This window comes from Podarcis raffonei, chromosome 1 (assembly GCF_027172205.1).
Source record: "Podarcis raffonei isolate rPodRaf1 chromosome 1, rPodRaf1.pri, whole genome shotgun sequence".
NCBI classification, from domain to species: domain Eukaryota; kingdom Metazoa; phylum Chordata; class Lepidosauria; order Squamata; family Lacertidae; genus Podarcis; species Podarcis raffonei.
Window position 1 is genome coordinate 69,077,034 of NC_070602.1, and position 16,970 is coordinate 69,094,003.

Sequence of the window (16,970 nt, forward strand, 5' to 3'; positions counted from 1 at the left end):
AATTATTTTGATTCCATAAAATTTGACAAGTGAAGCATTTTAAAATGAAATACCATGTGGAATCCATTTGGGTATTTCAGTCATCAGGTCAATGCATTTGAAGGCATTCATAGTTTTAAGACTGGAATTGGCTAGTTTTAAGGTTTTTTTTTGGATTTGCAGGCAACTTTTTTTTTTTTTAAGTGCAACAAACAGACAGCTGTTAGTCATCTGGGCCCTCTGGAACAATTACTGTCCAAGCAGCATTTCTGTTGTAGGAATATTTCAGTTTTCCAGAAGCAATATATTGATGTTTGAAAAGGCAATCTCCCCCGCACCAAGCTAGTGTGCTTATTGCAGTTGTGTCTGCTTTGTACCTCTGCAAATAGTATCCACAGTTTCCATAACTGATATACTTCCCCTGTGCCCCAAACTTACACAGGTTGCTGAACTTCTTTATTGTGTGTTTCTGTGTTTTCGCTTTAGACGCTGAAAATCCTTTTATTGTCCCACAGCAGCATGGGAATGCTCATCTTGTCCTTCAGCAAGAACAAAAATGAATCCATTGCAGTGCTATGTATCTCCCCCCTGCAGCTGTGCTCTACCATTTCAAAGCCATTGTGCTTTCTTTCTTTTTGGCTATGAACATTCATCTTGATTGGTCATTAATTTGAAGAGAACAAGGAAAGATTTCTTTGTCATAGCAATACTTTCAAAATGCATTTGAAGCCATGCTGTAATTACAACACTTTTGGGGTGTGTACCCAAGACTTGATTTCACCAAAGCCTGTTATTCCTTCATCCTAAGGTAGTGTGTTTAAACCTGGTTTGTTTTGTCAGTGTGAGGACTTGAAGGTTTGGCTTAGTGGTGGTAATTTAAGTACATAGCCAACTAAGGGGGGGGGTAGCCAATGTTTGTCATTGATGTAAGTAAACCCATTGATGTCATTGCACTTAATTCCATTGATTTCAAGGAGTCTATGCGGAATATAACCTAGATTCAGTTGCAATTCTATAGACATCTGCTCAGAATTAAGTCTTGCTGAGTTCAATGAGGCCTTCTCCCAGATAAGCAGCCATAGAATTGCAACCCTAATTTTCTTGGGCCTAAACATACTTGCCAAAAACAAGTTTTCTCCCAAAAACCTAAGCTGTGATCAAATTTGCATTTGTGCAATGGTACTTTTAACCACCACCTTTCATTTTGTAGCCTCTGGTGCGCCCTAAAAAGCAGCATTATTTTTAGACTGCTTTTCTGCCTGAAAATCCCTTAAAGCAGCTTACAACAATGAAAGCAAAATAAATCGCCCCATTACAATTACTGAAAACATAATGCAGCAGAGTATAATAGTGACTGTAGTACCGCAGTAAGGCAAAATAGTCAGGGCAACATGAATTCCTCAGTGCCAAAGGCCCAGCTAAATAAAATACTGGCCACAGCGCCAGTAACGCAATAGGTGGACACTTTGCATGGGAAATGGCAAGCCTTAAAAGCCGTATATAGTTTAGGCCCAATATATTTAAAGGTGTGGACCAGTATTTTGAACTCCAAAAGAACTGGGAGAAATAGGCTTCATATACGGTAATAGGCCTGTGAAAGAAGTCTGGCTGGAGCATCATGCTACATTTGTAGTTTCCAAAACTTTTTCAGAGTTGTATGCAGATTATGTTATCGTAGTCCAGCCTCGATGTGCCCAAGGCATACAGGGCCAGCCATATAATGAAGCATGGTGAGATACCTGCCTGGACAGCAGATCACAAAGGGTGGTTGATGCATCACCCACCATACTGTTTACAAGCCAGTTGGCCTTGCAGCTGCCGCCTACTCCACTATAGTCTGCCTGCTGTAGCTATTACTGCAGTATTGGCTGCTATCACCACTACTGCCTGCCCACTTGCTCATAAGTTCCATTATGGTTGCCACAGGGATGCAGTTGGTTGCACTCCAAAAGGTCCCTCTGAGCTTGCTGTCGCTGTCTGAGGAAATGGAATCACATACCCAGGAAAGAATCATAACTTTCTCTACCCATGTGGTCAAACTTGCCAATCAAGATGGATATAGGTCAAGTGAGCAGGTGGCCTGCAGGTAGCAGTAGTTGGGCTACTGCTGGCTGGGAGGTGGACCCCATCTTAGCCTCCCCAACCCTTTTCTGCTGTACCTGCAGAACAGCAGCCCTTTGGAGGAGTCAGAATGTTTGGCCGGCCAGCCCTGCCCATGAAGAGTAAGAATTTTGACACAGCTGTGGCCGGTTTCTCTATCTCTGGTTTCCAGAGGGGGAAGCCTGCCTATGTGGAGTCTGCCATCGGTGGTGAGCTGAAACTGGCGGGCTGGACTCAGGGTGACACCAAAGGTGAGTTGATTATTTGGGTGGGTTCTTCCTTTCAGAGAGTGATGAGGGTGAGGACACTCCCCCATGGGTGGTGACTGGTTGTGGGTGGGCTTGCTCCTAGGTGAGAGTGTGAAGCAGGTGTCTGTGTGTATGTTAACCTGGATTCCAAGTAAGGTGGAATTATGGGGAGCTTCATCTGTGATGAAAGCATGAATAAACTCACAAGGATGGACCACCAAGAGTTGTAAACAAAAATCAGATAACCTCATAATGTGGAACATTGATTTACATGGTACTGATATAATTATGTTGGGAAAATAAGCCAACAGTGTATTTTAATATGAACTCTACCTGTATTTGGTCAGATTTATCATAAGTTCTCCTCAACTTCTCTAGTCATCATCTGCCAGTGGAAGAGGGAACTTGAGAGCAGAGAAGGGGCAGAGTTGGGGGGTTACCATTTCACAATATGCTCTCTTCTGTTTGTTTGTTTGTTTTTGTTTTTATTATTAATTTACATCCATACACAATCTTAGGTACATGTACAGCCTTAAATAATTATATCATTAAATACTGATTTAAACTTGTATTTGTACATGCTCTTTTCTTATGGTTTCTAACTAAACTTTTCTGCTTAGTTAAGTTGCTAAACAAATTACATTTAAAATGAGTGCTTGGCATAACCAATTCTGTAGAAGACAGAGTCAGGATTCAAGATGACCATAACAGAGTGGAGAACTGGGCCCAAACTAGCAAAATGAATTTCAATAGGGACAAATGTATGGTTCTGCACTTAGGCAGGAAGAACCAGATGCACAAATATAGGATGGGGGACACCTGGGTTGTCAGTAGTACATGTGAAAAGTCTCTAGGGGCTTTAGTAGACCACAAGTTTAACATGAGTCAACAGTGTGATGCAGCAGCAAAAAAAAGCTAATGCTATTCGAGGCCACATCAACAGAAGTATCGTGTCTAGATCAAGGGAATTAATAGTACCGCTCTGTTCTGCCTTGGTCAGACCCCACCTTGAGTACTGTGTCCAGTTCTGGGCGCCACAATTTAAGAAGGATGTTTACAAGCTGGAACATGTGCAGAGGAGGGCAACCAAGATGAGCAAGAGTCTGGAAACCAAGCTTTATGAAGAATGATTGAGTGAGTTGGGTATGTTTAGTCTGGAAAAGAGGAGACTGAGAGCAGATATGATAGCCATCTTGAAATATCTAAAGGGCTTTCACAAGGAGGATGGAGCAAGCTTGTTTTCTCCTGCTCCAGAGGGTAGGATCCAAACCAATAGCTTCAAGTTACAAGAAATGAGATTCCAGTTAAACATCGGGAAGAAGTTTCCGATAGTAAAAGCTGTTTGACAATGCAGCAGACTCCCTTGGAAGGTGATGGACACTGGAAGTTTTTAAGCAGAGATTGGATGGCCATCTGTCAGGGATGCTTTAGTTGAGATTCCTGCATTTCAGGGGGTTGGGCTAGATGACCCTTGGGGTCCCTTCCAACTCTATGAGTCTATGAAATTGGTGATGACTGGACAGTGAACTGGCCTTAACTTTTACTAAGAAATGTCAGCATTTTATGATTTCCCAGTGGCCTTCTAAAATTGGTTTGTAAATATCCACATTCACAGGCATTTATTATAACTATAAAGATAGTCTGAAATAAATTTGATGAGATTTGATTTGTGTGTTTAACACACCTGAAGAAATATGTGGGGAAAGTATTCAAGATCTAGCAAATTATTCTACAGTGTAAATATGAACCTTTATTTGATAAAAATTAGTAAATTATTACAACAACTTACGCATTGGCAGTGTATAAATATGCTTCTGTCTGAAACCATAAAAACCATCTAATACGTTACACTTTCTATCCCATAATTCTAATATTTGTTGCCTTTATAGCTGCAGTGTGGGTGGAAGAAGCTAAACCAGAAAAGAGCAGATCTAACTGTAAGCTACTTTGCATATTGTCAATTGACTATAAATTTAGATCTGTCTTTTGACTCAGTCCAACAGGCACAAGAACTGTGGAACTCAGGTAAGGAATGTAAGGTAGATAGAGGCTAATAGCAAAATGTTACATGGTTTTTGTTAATATTAATTCAGATTGCTAAATTTAAATGATGCACATGATAAATATATACTTTGTGAGCTCTAGTTTATAGAATAGATCTACAGAGAACAGTGCTATAAGAATCAGCTTACTAACATACATAATTTTAGTGTGGAATTTTGAAGTTCAGTCCCTGTCTAATATCCTAGATTTTTCCTTGTGGTTCTGGGGATTCTTTTCCATTTCACCATAAGCAATTCTAGGAATGAAAAACTTAGCTTTGTTTTATGATCTTGTGTTTTGTCTTAGGCACTGAGGCAAATTTCAGAAAGAATAGAGCAAATTATTTGAATTAATGAGACTTTACTTCTTAGTAAATAATTCAGTTAACTGAGGTTTCTAATTCAAGTTAAAGGTTTTGTGAATTCAGTAATCTTTCCAAATGTTAAAATGCAAACATTAATTGACATTTTTATTATAAACAATTTTTATTATCGACAATTTACTGATTCAGCTTTTATAATGCATGATCAATAAATATGTTTCATTGATTGCTGTTTAGCAATATAAAACTCCTAGCACATTTGCAAAGCTAATCAGTGTCTGGTATGGTTTCAAATTGGATGGGGGACCAGACATGTTGAGATTCTTGCATTGGAGGAAGTTGGACTAGATGATCCTCCAACTCTACAATTCTATGATTCTATAATTCAGTTAAATCTTCCTTGCTCTAGATTACAGGCTGCAGACCCAATTTGTTTGCAGGGGGAGGGGGGCGTTCTTCTGTACATGTGTTATGGAATTCTCTATGCTGGAGTAGGCTGGTGGAAACTGACAAGTGTGATTGTGAGGCACAGGGAGAGCCAATTCATCCCTTACATGTTCTGAAGGTCAGCTGGTGGGTCCTGAGTCATTACAGGAGATTGATTGCTCTCTAAGCAACTTCCCATTAAATCCTAACCACATAGATTATATGCAATTAAATAACATGCCCGCAGTCAGAGTAATACTTTGATATTTGCTAGCAAGCTGCTCCAGTAATCCCTGATAAATGGAAGAAAACAACTTCTTACACTATTGCTTATAATAAAAATAATGTATTGGAAGGGAGGATGAGAAACATTAATTTACCATTACCTTTCGCATTATTTGCTATATGAAGTTGTTGAGTTGCTATCTTACAGAATAAAAGATACAACATTATTTTGGCTGGAGGAGTTGGCAAATTTTGAATTCTGATGTTAGGCACAGCCTGAAAAGGAGAGTTTCTGTTAAAAGATATGGGGCACAATTTGATCAAGGTGAATACATGTAGGCCTCAATAATTTCAGTGAGAGAGTTAAGCACATTTCAAGCTTTTCCACAGACAACACCCCTCTTTCCCTGGGCTAATAATCAGCATAAGTGATAGGAATAGCAAGGCACACACTGCAGAGAAAAAGAGTGGGTACAGGGAATAATGGAGAAGTTCATGTACCAGTCATTCTGACAACGGCATGTGTTTTTGCCCAGGAAAATCTGCCATATGATTTCACATCCTCAACTGTAAAGCTAAAGAGATTTATCTAGTTGCAAGTATCTATGCTTATATTGATTATTTTAAAATATCTCCTTTGCATATGGAACACTGTATTTAAATAGGTCAGTACAACAACATTGCCGTCTCCCACATATTTGCATAATATCAGAAGTGCACTAAAAATACTGACAATCACACCTAGCCTATTGCAATGTATGAATCACTAAAGCTGATACACAGTTCTCCATTTCTAGCTCTATACCTGAGACACCACAGCTTGGGAAGCTTTTGGGATGCCATGGACAGATTGCCCATCTTAAGCAACTCCCACGCTGGACAGATGTCTAGACTTGGCTGCAGGGACCTTTATGCTGCACTCCATTTCTACCCAGAGATCCCAAACCAATTCGCTGGCCCCGAAGATTTGCCTCTGCTTCCTTTCACACCAGAGCAGCTGACGGCTGAGAATTTCTACAGCGATCCTTGTGCGTTCCCATTTCAAGGTCCCTGTGGGAATTTTGGCAGATGCGAGTACTCTTGCGGCCCGGCATTCATCAGAAAAAGGAATGAAAGGGAAAGGCAGAGAGTAAAGTGTGTCAACGAAGGCTACGCCAAACTCAGACATCACCTACCTGCCGAATACCTAGAGAAACGACTCAGCAAAGTAGAAACACTCCGAGCTGCAATTAAATACATCAGGTATCTCCAATCTGTGCTTTACAATGATTCAGAGGAGAATAGCAGGGAAGCTCACCACGCACCCAAAGATAGCTCTCAAAGCGATCACGCTCCAAGGACTTCATAGTCTGCTCGAGATCAAATAAAGTCTTCTCTGGAAGCTCCAAAGACAATCCTGCCTGTTCAAAGATGCTTGTAAGACTGAACTTGCTCTACAATGTGGTGATTTCAGGGCTTGTGACTGTGATGACATGAATCTTGCTAAAATGTGTGGAAGTTTCAAATGATTGAAATGGCTGGAATCATTTTAACAGATGGATATGAGAGATCAGTAATACGTGGTTAATTTTGGTTACAAGGGGGCGGGGGAGGACACCAATGTGTCAACTCAAGCTGAATGCTTTAGGTTATATTTTAATAAAAAGATTCTGCTCCTTTCTGAGAACAGTAACCTCTCTCTCTTTGCTAACATTTATTTCTTAAAAAAATATAATTTAAGTTACTGTATAAATTGATAAAATGTATAAAGTTTCTGTACAGATTCTGTTTGCACAGAATGTATAAACTGGAAACCACTTGACTGTTGTAACAGCAACAACAAAAAAGACAGTATTGTAAAAACACACTAACTTTGGAAATGCTAATATTGAGTTAATATTTTGTTTTTCGAAATCTAAATAAATCCTTGTTCCATGATCAAACTATATCTTAGAAGAAGTTTGTTGTATTATACAGACACACAGTGAGAGAAGGACAATTAAGTGTCACAACATCGATAGTGAGTGGAAGAAATGAAGCTGAAGGAGTGTCTATACCTCCTGTTACTCCCTCTATTTCAAGAATATAAAGAAACTAACAAACTTACCTTAGGTTCTCTCAATTTTATTGTACTGTTCCATTGTTTACTTGAGGATTTGAGCATCATAAATATTACTGATATAGACATTCCAAGAAGGATGCTTCTTCAGTGGTCTTTGAACTGCTAATCGGAGGAACACCCCTCCCCCCAATAATATAGAAAAAGTTTGAATCTTCTTATAAAGTCCTCTTTCCACATGGCTTTATTAGCAGTAATATTTATTTATATATATCATGCTTAATTGCCAAAGCAGCAATTCATAGGTGCAAAACCAATTACAAAAAATATAAATGTACAATAAAAAATTCCGTCAAAAATATTAAAATAAACAGCTACAATTAAATTGTGCACTAAAACAAACCCATTAAAACACAACAGTTAAAACAACTATTGAAATAATTCTTTCAACCAAATACATGTTAATAAAGTTATTTATTTGTCACATTTAAATAAATTTCTGCAGGGTAGAAATGAGATGCTGCTCAAAGTGGACTGTGGTTGCAGCTAGCTGAATAGTTTTTATCTTTATCAATAAGCTAAATTTAATAGATAATAATTTTAATTATATATTATAATTTGTGTGCATGTGTTTAATGTAAACCACTTTTATGTTTTATTACAATCAAATGGTATAGAAATCTTGTGAAATAATAAAGAAATATTTTTATTGAGGAAAGGCTCTATAGTGCAAAGTGCACTGTGACTTTGAGCATTTGTTTTTTCTTTACAGTGGTACCTCGGGTTACATATGCTTCAGGTTACATACGCATTAGGTTACAGACTCCGCTAACTCAGAAATAGTACCTCGGGTTAAGAACTTGGCTTCAGGATGGGAACAAAAATCGTGCAGCAGTGGCACAGCAGCAGCAGGAGGCCCCACTAGCTAAAGTGGTGCTTCAGGTTAAGAACAGTTTCAGGTTAAGAACAGACCTCCAGAACGAATTAAGTTCTTAACCCGAGGTACCACTGTATTTCTTTTCATTAGACTTGAGCATTCTCTGGACAATCTTCATTTTACCCTTGTCATTTTTCTTTCTTCAGTATTTAGTGTCACTGAATTTAGAAATAAGATGTACCTGAGAAAACATTCACAGCTGATATTCACACACTATGAATGTGTGTGTGTGTGTGTTTCACACATTCTGTACTATCAGACACAAGTTCCTGTTTGCAGTGGCTCTATAGCAACCTGCTTAGAAACAGAAAACAGCCACCAATAACACTCCTTCTCAGCAGAGAGGTGCCGTATTGTTGAAGTCAAGCCAACTGAAAGATCCCAGCATTTAGTACTGCAAGCATCTGGTGAGTTCTAATTACTATTTTAGCAAATCAATGGACTGAAGAGTTTTAGGTTTGCCTCCCCCTTGCTGGTATAGTTGGTAGATGGCTTCAATTTACTTGGTAGATTTGGGTATATATTTGGTGCTATTTGTGTTACTGTAATAGAGAAGCATTAAAAATAATATTTATTTCCAATGGATGGTAACTTAGTAAGTTCTACTGAATTCAATAGAACAGGTATGTGTGCATAAGATAGCAGCCTTACACTTGAATAAACAAATTGTTTATTGTTGTAAGTTGTTTTAAATAGTTCTTATTGTGTTTTACCGCTGCTTTGCACCTTGTGACCTTAGGATGAAGGGCAGGTAATAAAGAAATAAGAAAAAAACTACCTCACACTTCCTTCAGTATGTACAAAGATTATATGCTATAACTTTTGGAATATGCTAATTGATTTACATGAAATATACTGTAATCAATTAATAGCCAGAAAGCAGGTGTAAATTTTATTTATTTGGTTGACAGGCCTAGTTAGAATAAAATAGAAGTGAGGCACAGATAATATAGGTCTTGATTATGCTTGAATTAGCATGTCAGCAGTATACAGTTTCCAGATGATTTGATGTCTTAATGATTGCACAGTTGCTACATATTTTCTCAAGGGAGTCCTTCTGTTAGAGGTGAGCCCTGTCTCCCAGCCCTCAAACCTCTTTTGTTTTTGTTTTTCCTCCTGGGAAATGCTAAAACAGTTAACCAACAAAATAATAAGCACATGATGAGCACTCTGAAAAACACCCATCTCCTTTTTAATGCTGACACCCATAATCAAGTCAGATTGTATCAATCTCTGAAGTGCTACAAAATCTTTTTGCCAGCGTGCCTGATAAATGCCTGGCATTTGCTGTCACGTTGCAAATCTTACCTTGACAGCCGCAGAGTAAGTTCTCTCTTCACATGCCATTTCTCTGTATGATCATTCCCTTGTTGCAAGAAGGCAGTGATTATGAAGCACAAGAGAACGCAGAACAGATCAAAATATTTTCCCACCATAATTTTGCATGACTTAAATGGAACGACTTTTTCTAAACCTATTTCAACTATGGAAGCATTACCTGAGGTGCTTTCTGAATCATGAGGTACTTTGGGAGCACAACCTATATAACCTATTCCTATGTTTCTGGTTAGGTTATGGAGTGCACAAAGGGAAGCAGGGCGAATGTTTCTCTTGGCTATAACCTGTATTTGATTGCCTTATTAATAGATTTGATTTGTCTAATTCCCATACCAACCTCTAATGTGATATGCAGAGATGTGGGAAGGCACATTGCAACTGACGATGGCAAACTGACCATGCAGGTTGCAAAATCCTACCTACACCAATAACCGAGTTGTCCCACCAGCAATGTAGATGGTTGAGGATCATCTTGAGTGGAACCCCTGTGTTAGGTGGCTAACCCCCATTCTGGAGACCTGATCTGGCTCCCAAGCAAATCTTCCTCCCTCTGCCCAACTCCACTGATTTTGACAACAGCAGCAAAAAGGATACATAGTGCTGTTCTGGACAAAAAGATTTAAACTTCTCCACCAAGCTCAGAGAATTTATTTACAAACAGAGACCTATGCAAAAATGCACAACCATTGTTGTTGTTGTTTGGTCCAACCTGTGTGGACCAACTGTACTTACTACTTACTGTACTTACTACTTACTACTTCCATGCTACATTGGTGTTTTTTCTGTATTACATAAAAAGTTGCTGTATTTCATCAAAAATTCACAATACAAACCTATGCATGTCTATTCAGAAGCAAGCACCCCTGGGATATATTGCCATGTGAGCGTGTCTACAATTGCAGCTTTATTTATACTGAAGTAGTGGGTATTTTCCACACATTTTCTTGCACTTGAACTGAATTAATAATCACATAGAGATTAATAATAATAATAATAATAATAATAATAATAATAATAATAATAATTGAATTCATATACCGCCCTATACCCAAAGGTCTCAGGGCGGTTCACAGAATAAAAACCAAAAAGTCTACCAGTAGACTTTCATCTACCTTCTTCCCTTCTTCTCCCTTGCGATTCCAGGAATTGCACATTCAAACATAATCTTAAATGCTGTATTTAGCGGGGAATCCTAAAACCTTAAAAAAGAGCACAGGATTGCAACTGACAAACAGTGGCATTGTTCTGCGGGATGGTGGCTAGGAAATGGAGATGGGGCTCTTTAAAATGTAAGACCATACAAATATAGACACCAAATGGGGATTATCAAGTTATCGTTGTTGATGCTGCTGCTGTTATTTTGGACAGTGCTGCTAGTTCTATAGCAATGTCAGTTTTGTTCACCACCTTCAAATCCCGAGCAGAACTCAGCTGTTCCTCACAATTGTGCTTTTGTAAAAAGTTGGTCCAGATAAAGAATTTAATTCCTTACCAGTAGTTAGTACTTTCAAATCTATTCCCATTCAATGTAAGACGTTAGGGCCTGATTCATAACTGTTGCAGATGACATTCAGGAGAACTCGCCAAAGCTATGAGCTTGAGCAGTGGCCGCAATTACTGTTATGTCATGGTGACATGTTTTCCTCCTTCAGAATACTTAACGTGCCTTATGGGGTGGTTGCTTTTTTCCCTTTTTTCGGTAGTGAAATACTTCGAAAGGAATGGATGGCTGCACCTGGTTCTCTTTGCCGTACCACAGTCATTGCTGTGCAATGCTAGCATCAGCTAAACCTGTGCATAGCAGCTTCACAGCTAATCCCAGTTCCACCTGCACTGGTGCCATTTCAGCACATCCTGCCTGTGTTGTTAGACCGCTCATCACAACAAGGTAATAACAAGTGTGCATTGGGGTGGGCAGACTAAAGTTGAAGAGTTCAAAAAAAGAGCTGCATTTTGAAATGCCAGCTCTCATACGCAAATTCCATTCCAGTGTTCAGTTATAGATGTTGCATTGTAGATACATCTCTGGATTTTTCAAGTGGGGTGAGGGGTATTGTTGATGCCAAAACAGGGGTACGGAAGAATAATACTCCTGAGGTAAAACTTTTGCATCTGCATCAAGGTTCTAGCTGTTGTAGATGAAGTAGCTTTCCTTGTCATGTGTAGATAAAACAAGCATTAACGCTTTCTCTGTTATTTGAAGGTGTTTACATTTCGGCCACTGCCTCCATTTTCCTCCTCTTAGAACATGTGAGGCAGTAAAAAACTTGGAGAGATCCTTGGACACTGTTGGCATTCCTGTTTTGGCAAGAAGAGAAACTGATGGTTATTATTATCCTGGCACAATAATAAAAGCTATTATAGAGGCAAGTTGCTATATGATTTTTTTCTGGCATGTGTAGATGGGACATTAATAATTCACCCCAGAATCTTTATGGATTCTGCTAAAGGCGTCAGATTCTGGGCAAGGGGTGTATGTCAATCACAACTGCTGCATTCAACAGAAGTTGGTGTCTGCCTCATTTTGATGGAGAAAAAAACTCTTTAATATTAGTGGCATCCTTCCCTCCTTTTACCTGCTGAATAATTGGGAATTCTGATGGATCATGAGGACCACTCTCTAGCCATTTATTCCACAGAGTTGCTACAATCTGTATTTGAAAATTCTGTCACATTACCACCAAGCTTTCAGCCCCATTTGACAACCACTTTCCCATATTTTCAGAAATTTCTAGATTTCATTTGACTTGTCTGAGGTCCATCTTGCATGAGACCTACTGCTGCCAAGGTCACAACTACACCATACATTTACAATACATGCTGTTCCCCTCAAAGAATCCTGGGAAATGTAGTTTACCCCTCACAATTTACAATTCCCAGCATCCTTAACAAACTACCAGTGCCAAAATTCTTAGTTTAGGGAAAGCTATGTGGTTGAAATGTGTGGTGTGGCTGTGACCCAAGTCTCTGTCCAACTTATTGGCACAGGTTATCTTGTGTGTGTGTGTGGTTTTTTTTAACCTTCCTGCCAAGTGTATCTGGAGATTTATGCTGTTTGGGGACAATATCCCATCCGTTGTTATGAGTAAACGGATGGACATTATACTTGCTGGAAATGTCTTAGCGTGTTAATATATATAAACTTGACACTTTTTGTCCTCTGTACACAGGAAAAACAACCTTCAATTCATTAGCTGTTAGCACTTGAAACTTAAAAAAAATATGTTGTGCTGTTTTTGAAGTGTAAGAAAAAGGCAAGGCTGTTTATCAAAGTTTCTGGAAGACTGACAAATTTGAAATGCCTGGTATTCAGCATGTAGTGGGAGTGACTGGCAATAATATATTTTTGTTTTGTAGTGTTTGATTCCTTTCATTACACAACATGGTGGCCACTTATGCGTTGCTTAAAAAAAGAGGATTTTTTAATTAAAAGGACAAAATGTGATTAGCATAAAAATTCCATATGCTTATTTATGCAGATGAGGAAATACTGGGAAGAATTCAACATTGTACTATGTTGATAATACTAACAGGACAAGCTTGCCAGACAGAACAATCCCCCTCTCCTCCCCCCTCATGCTATTCTAGGGGTGCTCTCTAACACACACCCCCGAGTCAATTTGGGGAGCACAGGCAGAACACAGGTGAAAGAGATGAGGGAAAGCCCCATTGTACAAATCTAAGTCACTGTGCAGGCTTCCACTGATGGGACTCATTAACTGAATGCCATCAGACGAATGTAAAGTAAAAATAAATTCCATATATCTCACCATAGTGGGGGAAACTGCGACCTATGTGCCAGCTCAGTCTTTGGTCCAGGTCCTATCTGTTTATGGCCAACTTCAAGGCTCCAGTTCTTCCTTCTAATGGTTATTTAATCTTTAAACCAAACTTAGACCAAAGGACACTTTTAAGTAGAGGCTGCCTGTCCTTTGATAAGTCCTTCAATTAGAGGACTGCTTTCTGTAACATAGGAAATGCGGCCAACCCAACACACACAGATGTGCCTACTGCATGGGCGTAGCCAGGATTTTTGTTAGGGTGGAGAACCTCAGTTAGCTATGTATTTTTACTGATTATGGGGGGGGGGAGCTGCCCCTCCCTGTACCCCCTTGGCTACGCCCATAGCCTACTGTAATGCTCCTCTCTGGAAATTAATAGGGGAGCCATTGTAGGCAGATAAACCCCACATCCATTTTGCAATTCCTAAAGTTGTTACCAACGGTTGGAACACAGGAAGCTGCCTTATACCAGATTAGACTATTGTTCATTTAGCCCAATACTCTTTACTCTTGGCTGGCAGTAGCTGCCTAAGGTCTCATTCAGATATCTTCCATACCATCTATTAGCTAATTCTTTTAAACTGGATTTCTGCCTGCAAAGTGCATCCTCTTCCACTGAGCTATATCTGTTTAGCATTTTATTATGAACTTGCCCTTTGAGAATACAGTTTTTCCAGGCATGCCAGCCGAACAGCGGCATGTTTTCTACCTTAAGTTAACAGCAAAAGGTGTGGGTTTTTTGGTATAGAATTATTTTCTACAGCTTTAAATTGTTTTTCTTGTTATCTTGCCACCCTGATCAACTTTTTAAAAACTATGCATGAAAAGACACAAGCTTAACATTTTCCTCCAACATCAAAAATTTTGTACTAACATGGCCAGCATCCTGCATTTCCTCCCCTTTATTTCTTAAGCTATCATAGATGTGACTGCTGATTATTTCATGACTAAAGCTTGTTAAGTTTTTCATTTTAATTCCCCATCTTGTTTCTGGCACCAGGGTGAGAAAAGAACCTTTCTTGTACAGTTTGCCAAGTCATTTGGACTGAGTGAGGACACAACATGCGTGCAAGAAACAGCCAGCAGTGACATGTTTGAGTGTGTGAATGGAATGAGGCATTCCATACTGCCAGGTGATAAAGTGCTGGCACCCTGGGAGCCACAGCAAAAAAGATATGGCCCTGGCACTACCATCCAAGGCATGGAAACCAGGGATCCCTTGAGAGGTAAAACCCAGTTTGTTTATTTTTTAACATGAGCCAGTAGCTGAAGTAGCTTTTTGTGTGTATATGTATAATATAGCCCTGAACATAGGAAGTGCAGTATGCTCCTGTGGTTTTCATTTACTCTTCGTATTTCATTTACTATTAAATTATGCATATGGTGGAAAAATACTGCTTATGTCAAAGCTCTGGTGAATATTTTTTTAAAAAACCCTCAAACAGGTATTTAATTATCATGCATACTTTCTAGACTGGAATATAAAGACCACCCTTTTGTGGCTACATAATCAGATTGATTAAAACTGACAAACTATTCTTAATCAGATTGATTTAAACTGACAAACTATTATTAGCATTAGCTGTGCTCCTTTGGGAAGAAGGGCAGAATCGATTTTTTTAAATATAGATATTTTATTTAGACAATTAAGCATTTATATACATGTAAAAGATCACATACAGAAACATACAATAAAAACACCACAGCCCCAGTCCCTTCCTTAAAATTAGGATAGAAATTTAATAAATTGAGGAGAGTGACGGCTTTCCCCAGTTTATATTTTTCTCTTCAAAACAGGGAAAGAAGATGAAGAAATTATAGTCAGCTTCTGGAATGGCAAGAAAGCCAGAGTCCCATTGGGTGTAGCCCTGTGGATTTCCCCAGTGCAGTGGGAGAGGATTGTGGAGATGATCCGGATGCCCCTTACCAGCAGGAAAGCATCTGAAGGGCAACTCCAAAGACCCGGTCACTACAGTGGCTCATGTAGGGCTATAACAGGCTCCATGCATGGATGCGCTGTAGGTGGCCTCTGCCGGCTCCAGAGGCCATGTTGCTCTTTCATCTCCCCTTGCTCCAGGTGCTTTCAACACACATGCTCATTCCTTGGACATCCGCAGTACGCTTTCTGCTGCTGCCCTAAATACAGTGGCTGCTGGTGGCCACCCTCTTTAACCGAACCATCCCAAAGAAATGTTGAAGAAGAGTTCAGCAGTAAACCATTACTGGCAGTGGAAGGGCCTCCAAAGGAAGAACCAGCCACTGTTGTGTCCAGCTCTTCTTCTTCTTCTTCATGCTCCTCCAGTTCCAGAAGTGGTACAGAAACAGGTTTGACCAAGACCACAATGGTAGATCATGCAGTGAACACGGATTCTAGTCTTTTTGAAAAGCCCAAGCTGCAAGAAATCAGGAGACCTTGTTGGAAATACTGGAATAGAAGCCATCCCAACTCTCGTCATAACAGCCACGGTACACAATATTTACTTTGAATGAGCTTTAAAGTGGAAGGTAGAAGAGTGCCAAAAACTACCTGGCATTATCATACTGGTTGAGGTGAACAGCTATACTGAGACTGATTTTTCTGCTAATGGTATCACAGATACTAACATACTTGGGGATTTCTGGTTTGTTAACTGTGTGTGTGTGTGTGTGTGTGTGTGTGTGTAGATGAAAAGCACTGGAGGGGTTTTTTTATTTTTACAATCAAGTGGTGTATAAATTTTATGAAATAATTTGCATGAAGTAGTAATATATATCGAGTCAAATCGTGAGCCATACCCCCCCACAGTTGTCTCCAATTGCCTTAACAGAAGAGAGGGATGTTGAAATAATAAATCATGAGGGGGGGAAACCCCCAAAACACTCGGTTCCCTATTTCATACCTTGTTTGATTATTTTGTCTTCATCTAACTACTCACAAATTAAGTGTTATACTATCATGTATAGGTACCAATTATACTTTGGACAGCACCCGCAGAAAGGAAAGATCTGAAACCAAAGCAGTTCCTTATATGGATCCGTCCCCAACTGCACTGATCAACCACAGTGCCATGTTTGAAACTACTGAACAGTCTCCTCGAAGGCAACTTACTGTGAAGGAAGTCTTGGGTCACAAAGATGTCAAACCATCCTCAGGAGGAGAGCAAGGAACACAGTAAAAAAGAAAAGAAAAAACCACCCTCCACTGAAAGCATATGCTTGTTTTTTATTCTACTTTTTTGTGGGTCCACAAGAATATATTAAGATATTTAGGATAATAATGTTGGATCATTAGCATCTAATAAATTATATATATGGTAATTTCCCCAGCAAATTAACAAGTGTTCTCTTGTTTCAACACTGGATGGGCCCTAGGGGAGATCAGTGCATCTAACCACAGTACAACAGAAAATTCAAATATATTTTGAAGTAACTGTTTTTGGACTTTCGGGACCAGCCAGGTTAACAAAAAGGGAAGTTGTTGTTGTTGTTTAGTCGTGTCCAGCTCTTTGTGACCCCATGGACCAGGGCACACCAGGCACTCCTGTCTTCCACT

The 16,970-nt window shown here is 39.4% G+C and overlaps 2 protein-coding genes and 1 long non-coding RNA gene across 5 annotated transcripts; all 3 read left to right on the forward strand.

Annotated features, from left to right (window-relative positions):
- The first annotated feature begins 3,297 nt into the window (after positions 1–3,297).
- On the forward strand, positions 3,298–7,217 carry ASCL3 (achaete-scute family bHLH transcription factor 3). Of its 3 annotated transcripts, XM_053391699.1 has the most exons (3): positions 3,298–3,461; positions 4,217–4,264; positions 6,141–7,217. In XM_053391699.1, exon 3 carries the CDS (start codon positions 6,185–6,187, stop codon positions 6,689–6,691), a length of 507 nt encoding a protein of 168 aa, XP_053247674.1. In that variant the 5' UTR covers positions 3,298–3,461; positions 4,217–4,264; positions 6,141–6,184; the 3' UTR covers positions 6,692–7,217. The 3 variants fall into 3 exon arrangements, with proteins under 3 accessions (XP_053247674.1, XP_053247664.1, XP_053247655.1); XM_053391689.1 differs by having other exon boundaries at positions 3,298–4,352; XM_053391680.1 differs by having other exon boundaries at positions 4,217–7,217.
- Positions 7,218–8,618: 1,401 nt separating this feature from the next.
- Positions 8,619–13,074, forward strand: LOC128415471 (uncharacterized). Its single transcript, XR_008330974.1, has 3 exons — positions 8,619–8,725; positions 11,360–11,544; positions 11,860–13,074. It is a non-coding gene; the product is annotated as an uncharacterized LOC128415471 (long non-coding RNA).
- A 1,136-nt stretch (positions 13,075–14,210) lies between these two features.
- C1H11orf16 (chromosome 1 C11orf16 homolog) lies at positions 14,211–16,748 on the forward strand. The gene is made up of 3 exons (XM_053366775.1): positions 14,211–14,664; positions 15,236–15,904; positions 16,382–16,748. Exons 1-3 carry the CDS (start codon positions 14,529–14,531, stop codon positions 16,591–16,593), a joined length of 1,017 nt encoding a protein of 338 aa, XP_053222750.1. The 5' UTR covers positions 14,211–14,528; the 3' UTR covers positions 16,594–16,748.
- The last annotated feature ends 222 nt before the right edge of the window (positions 16,749–16,970 follow it).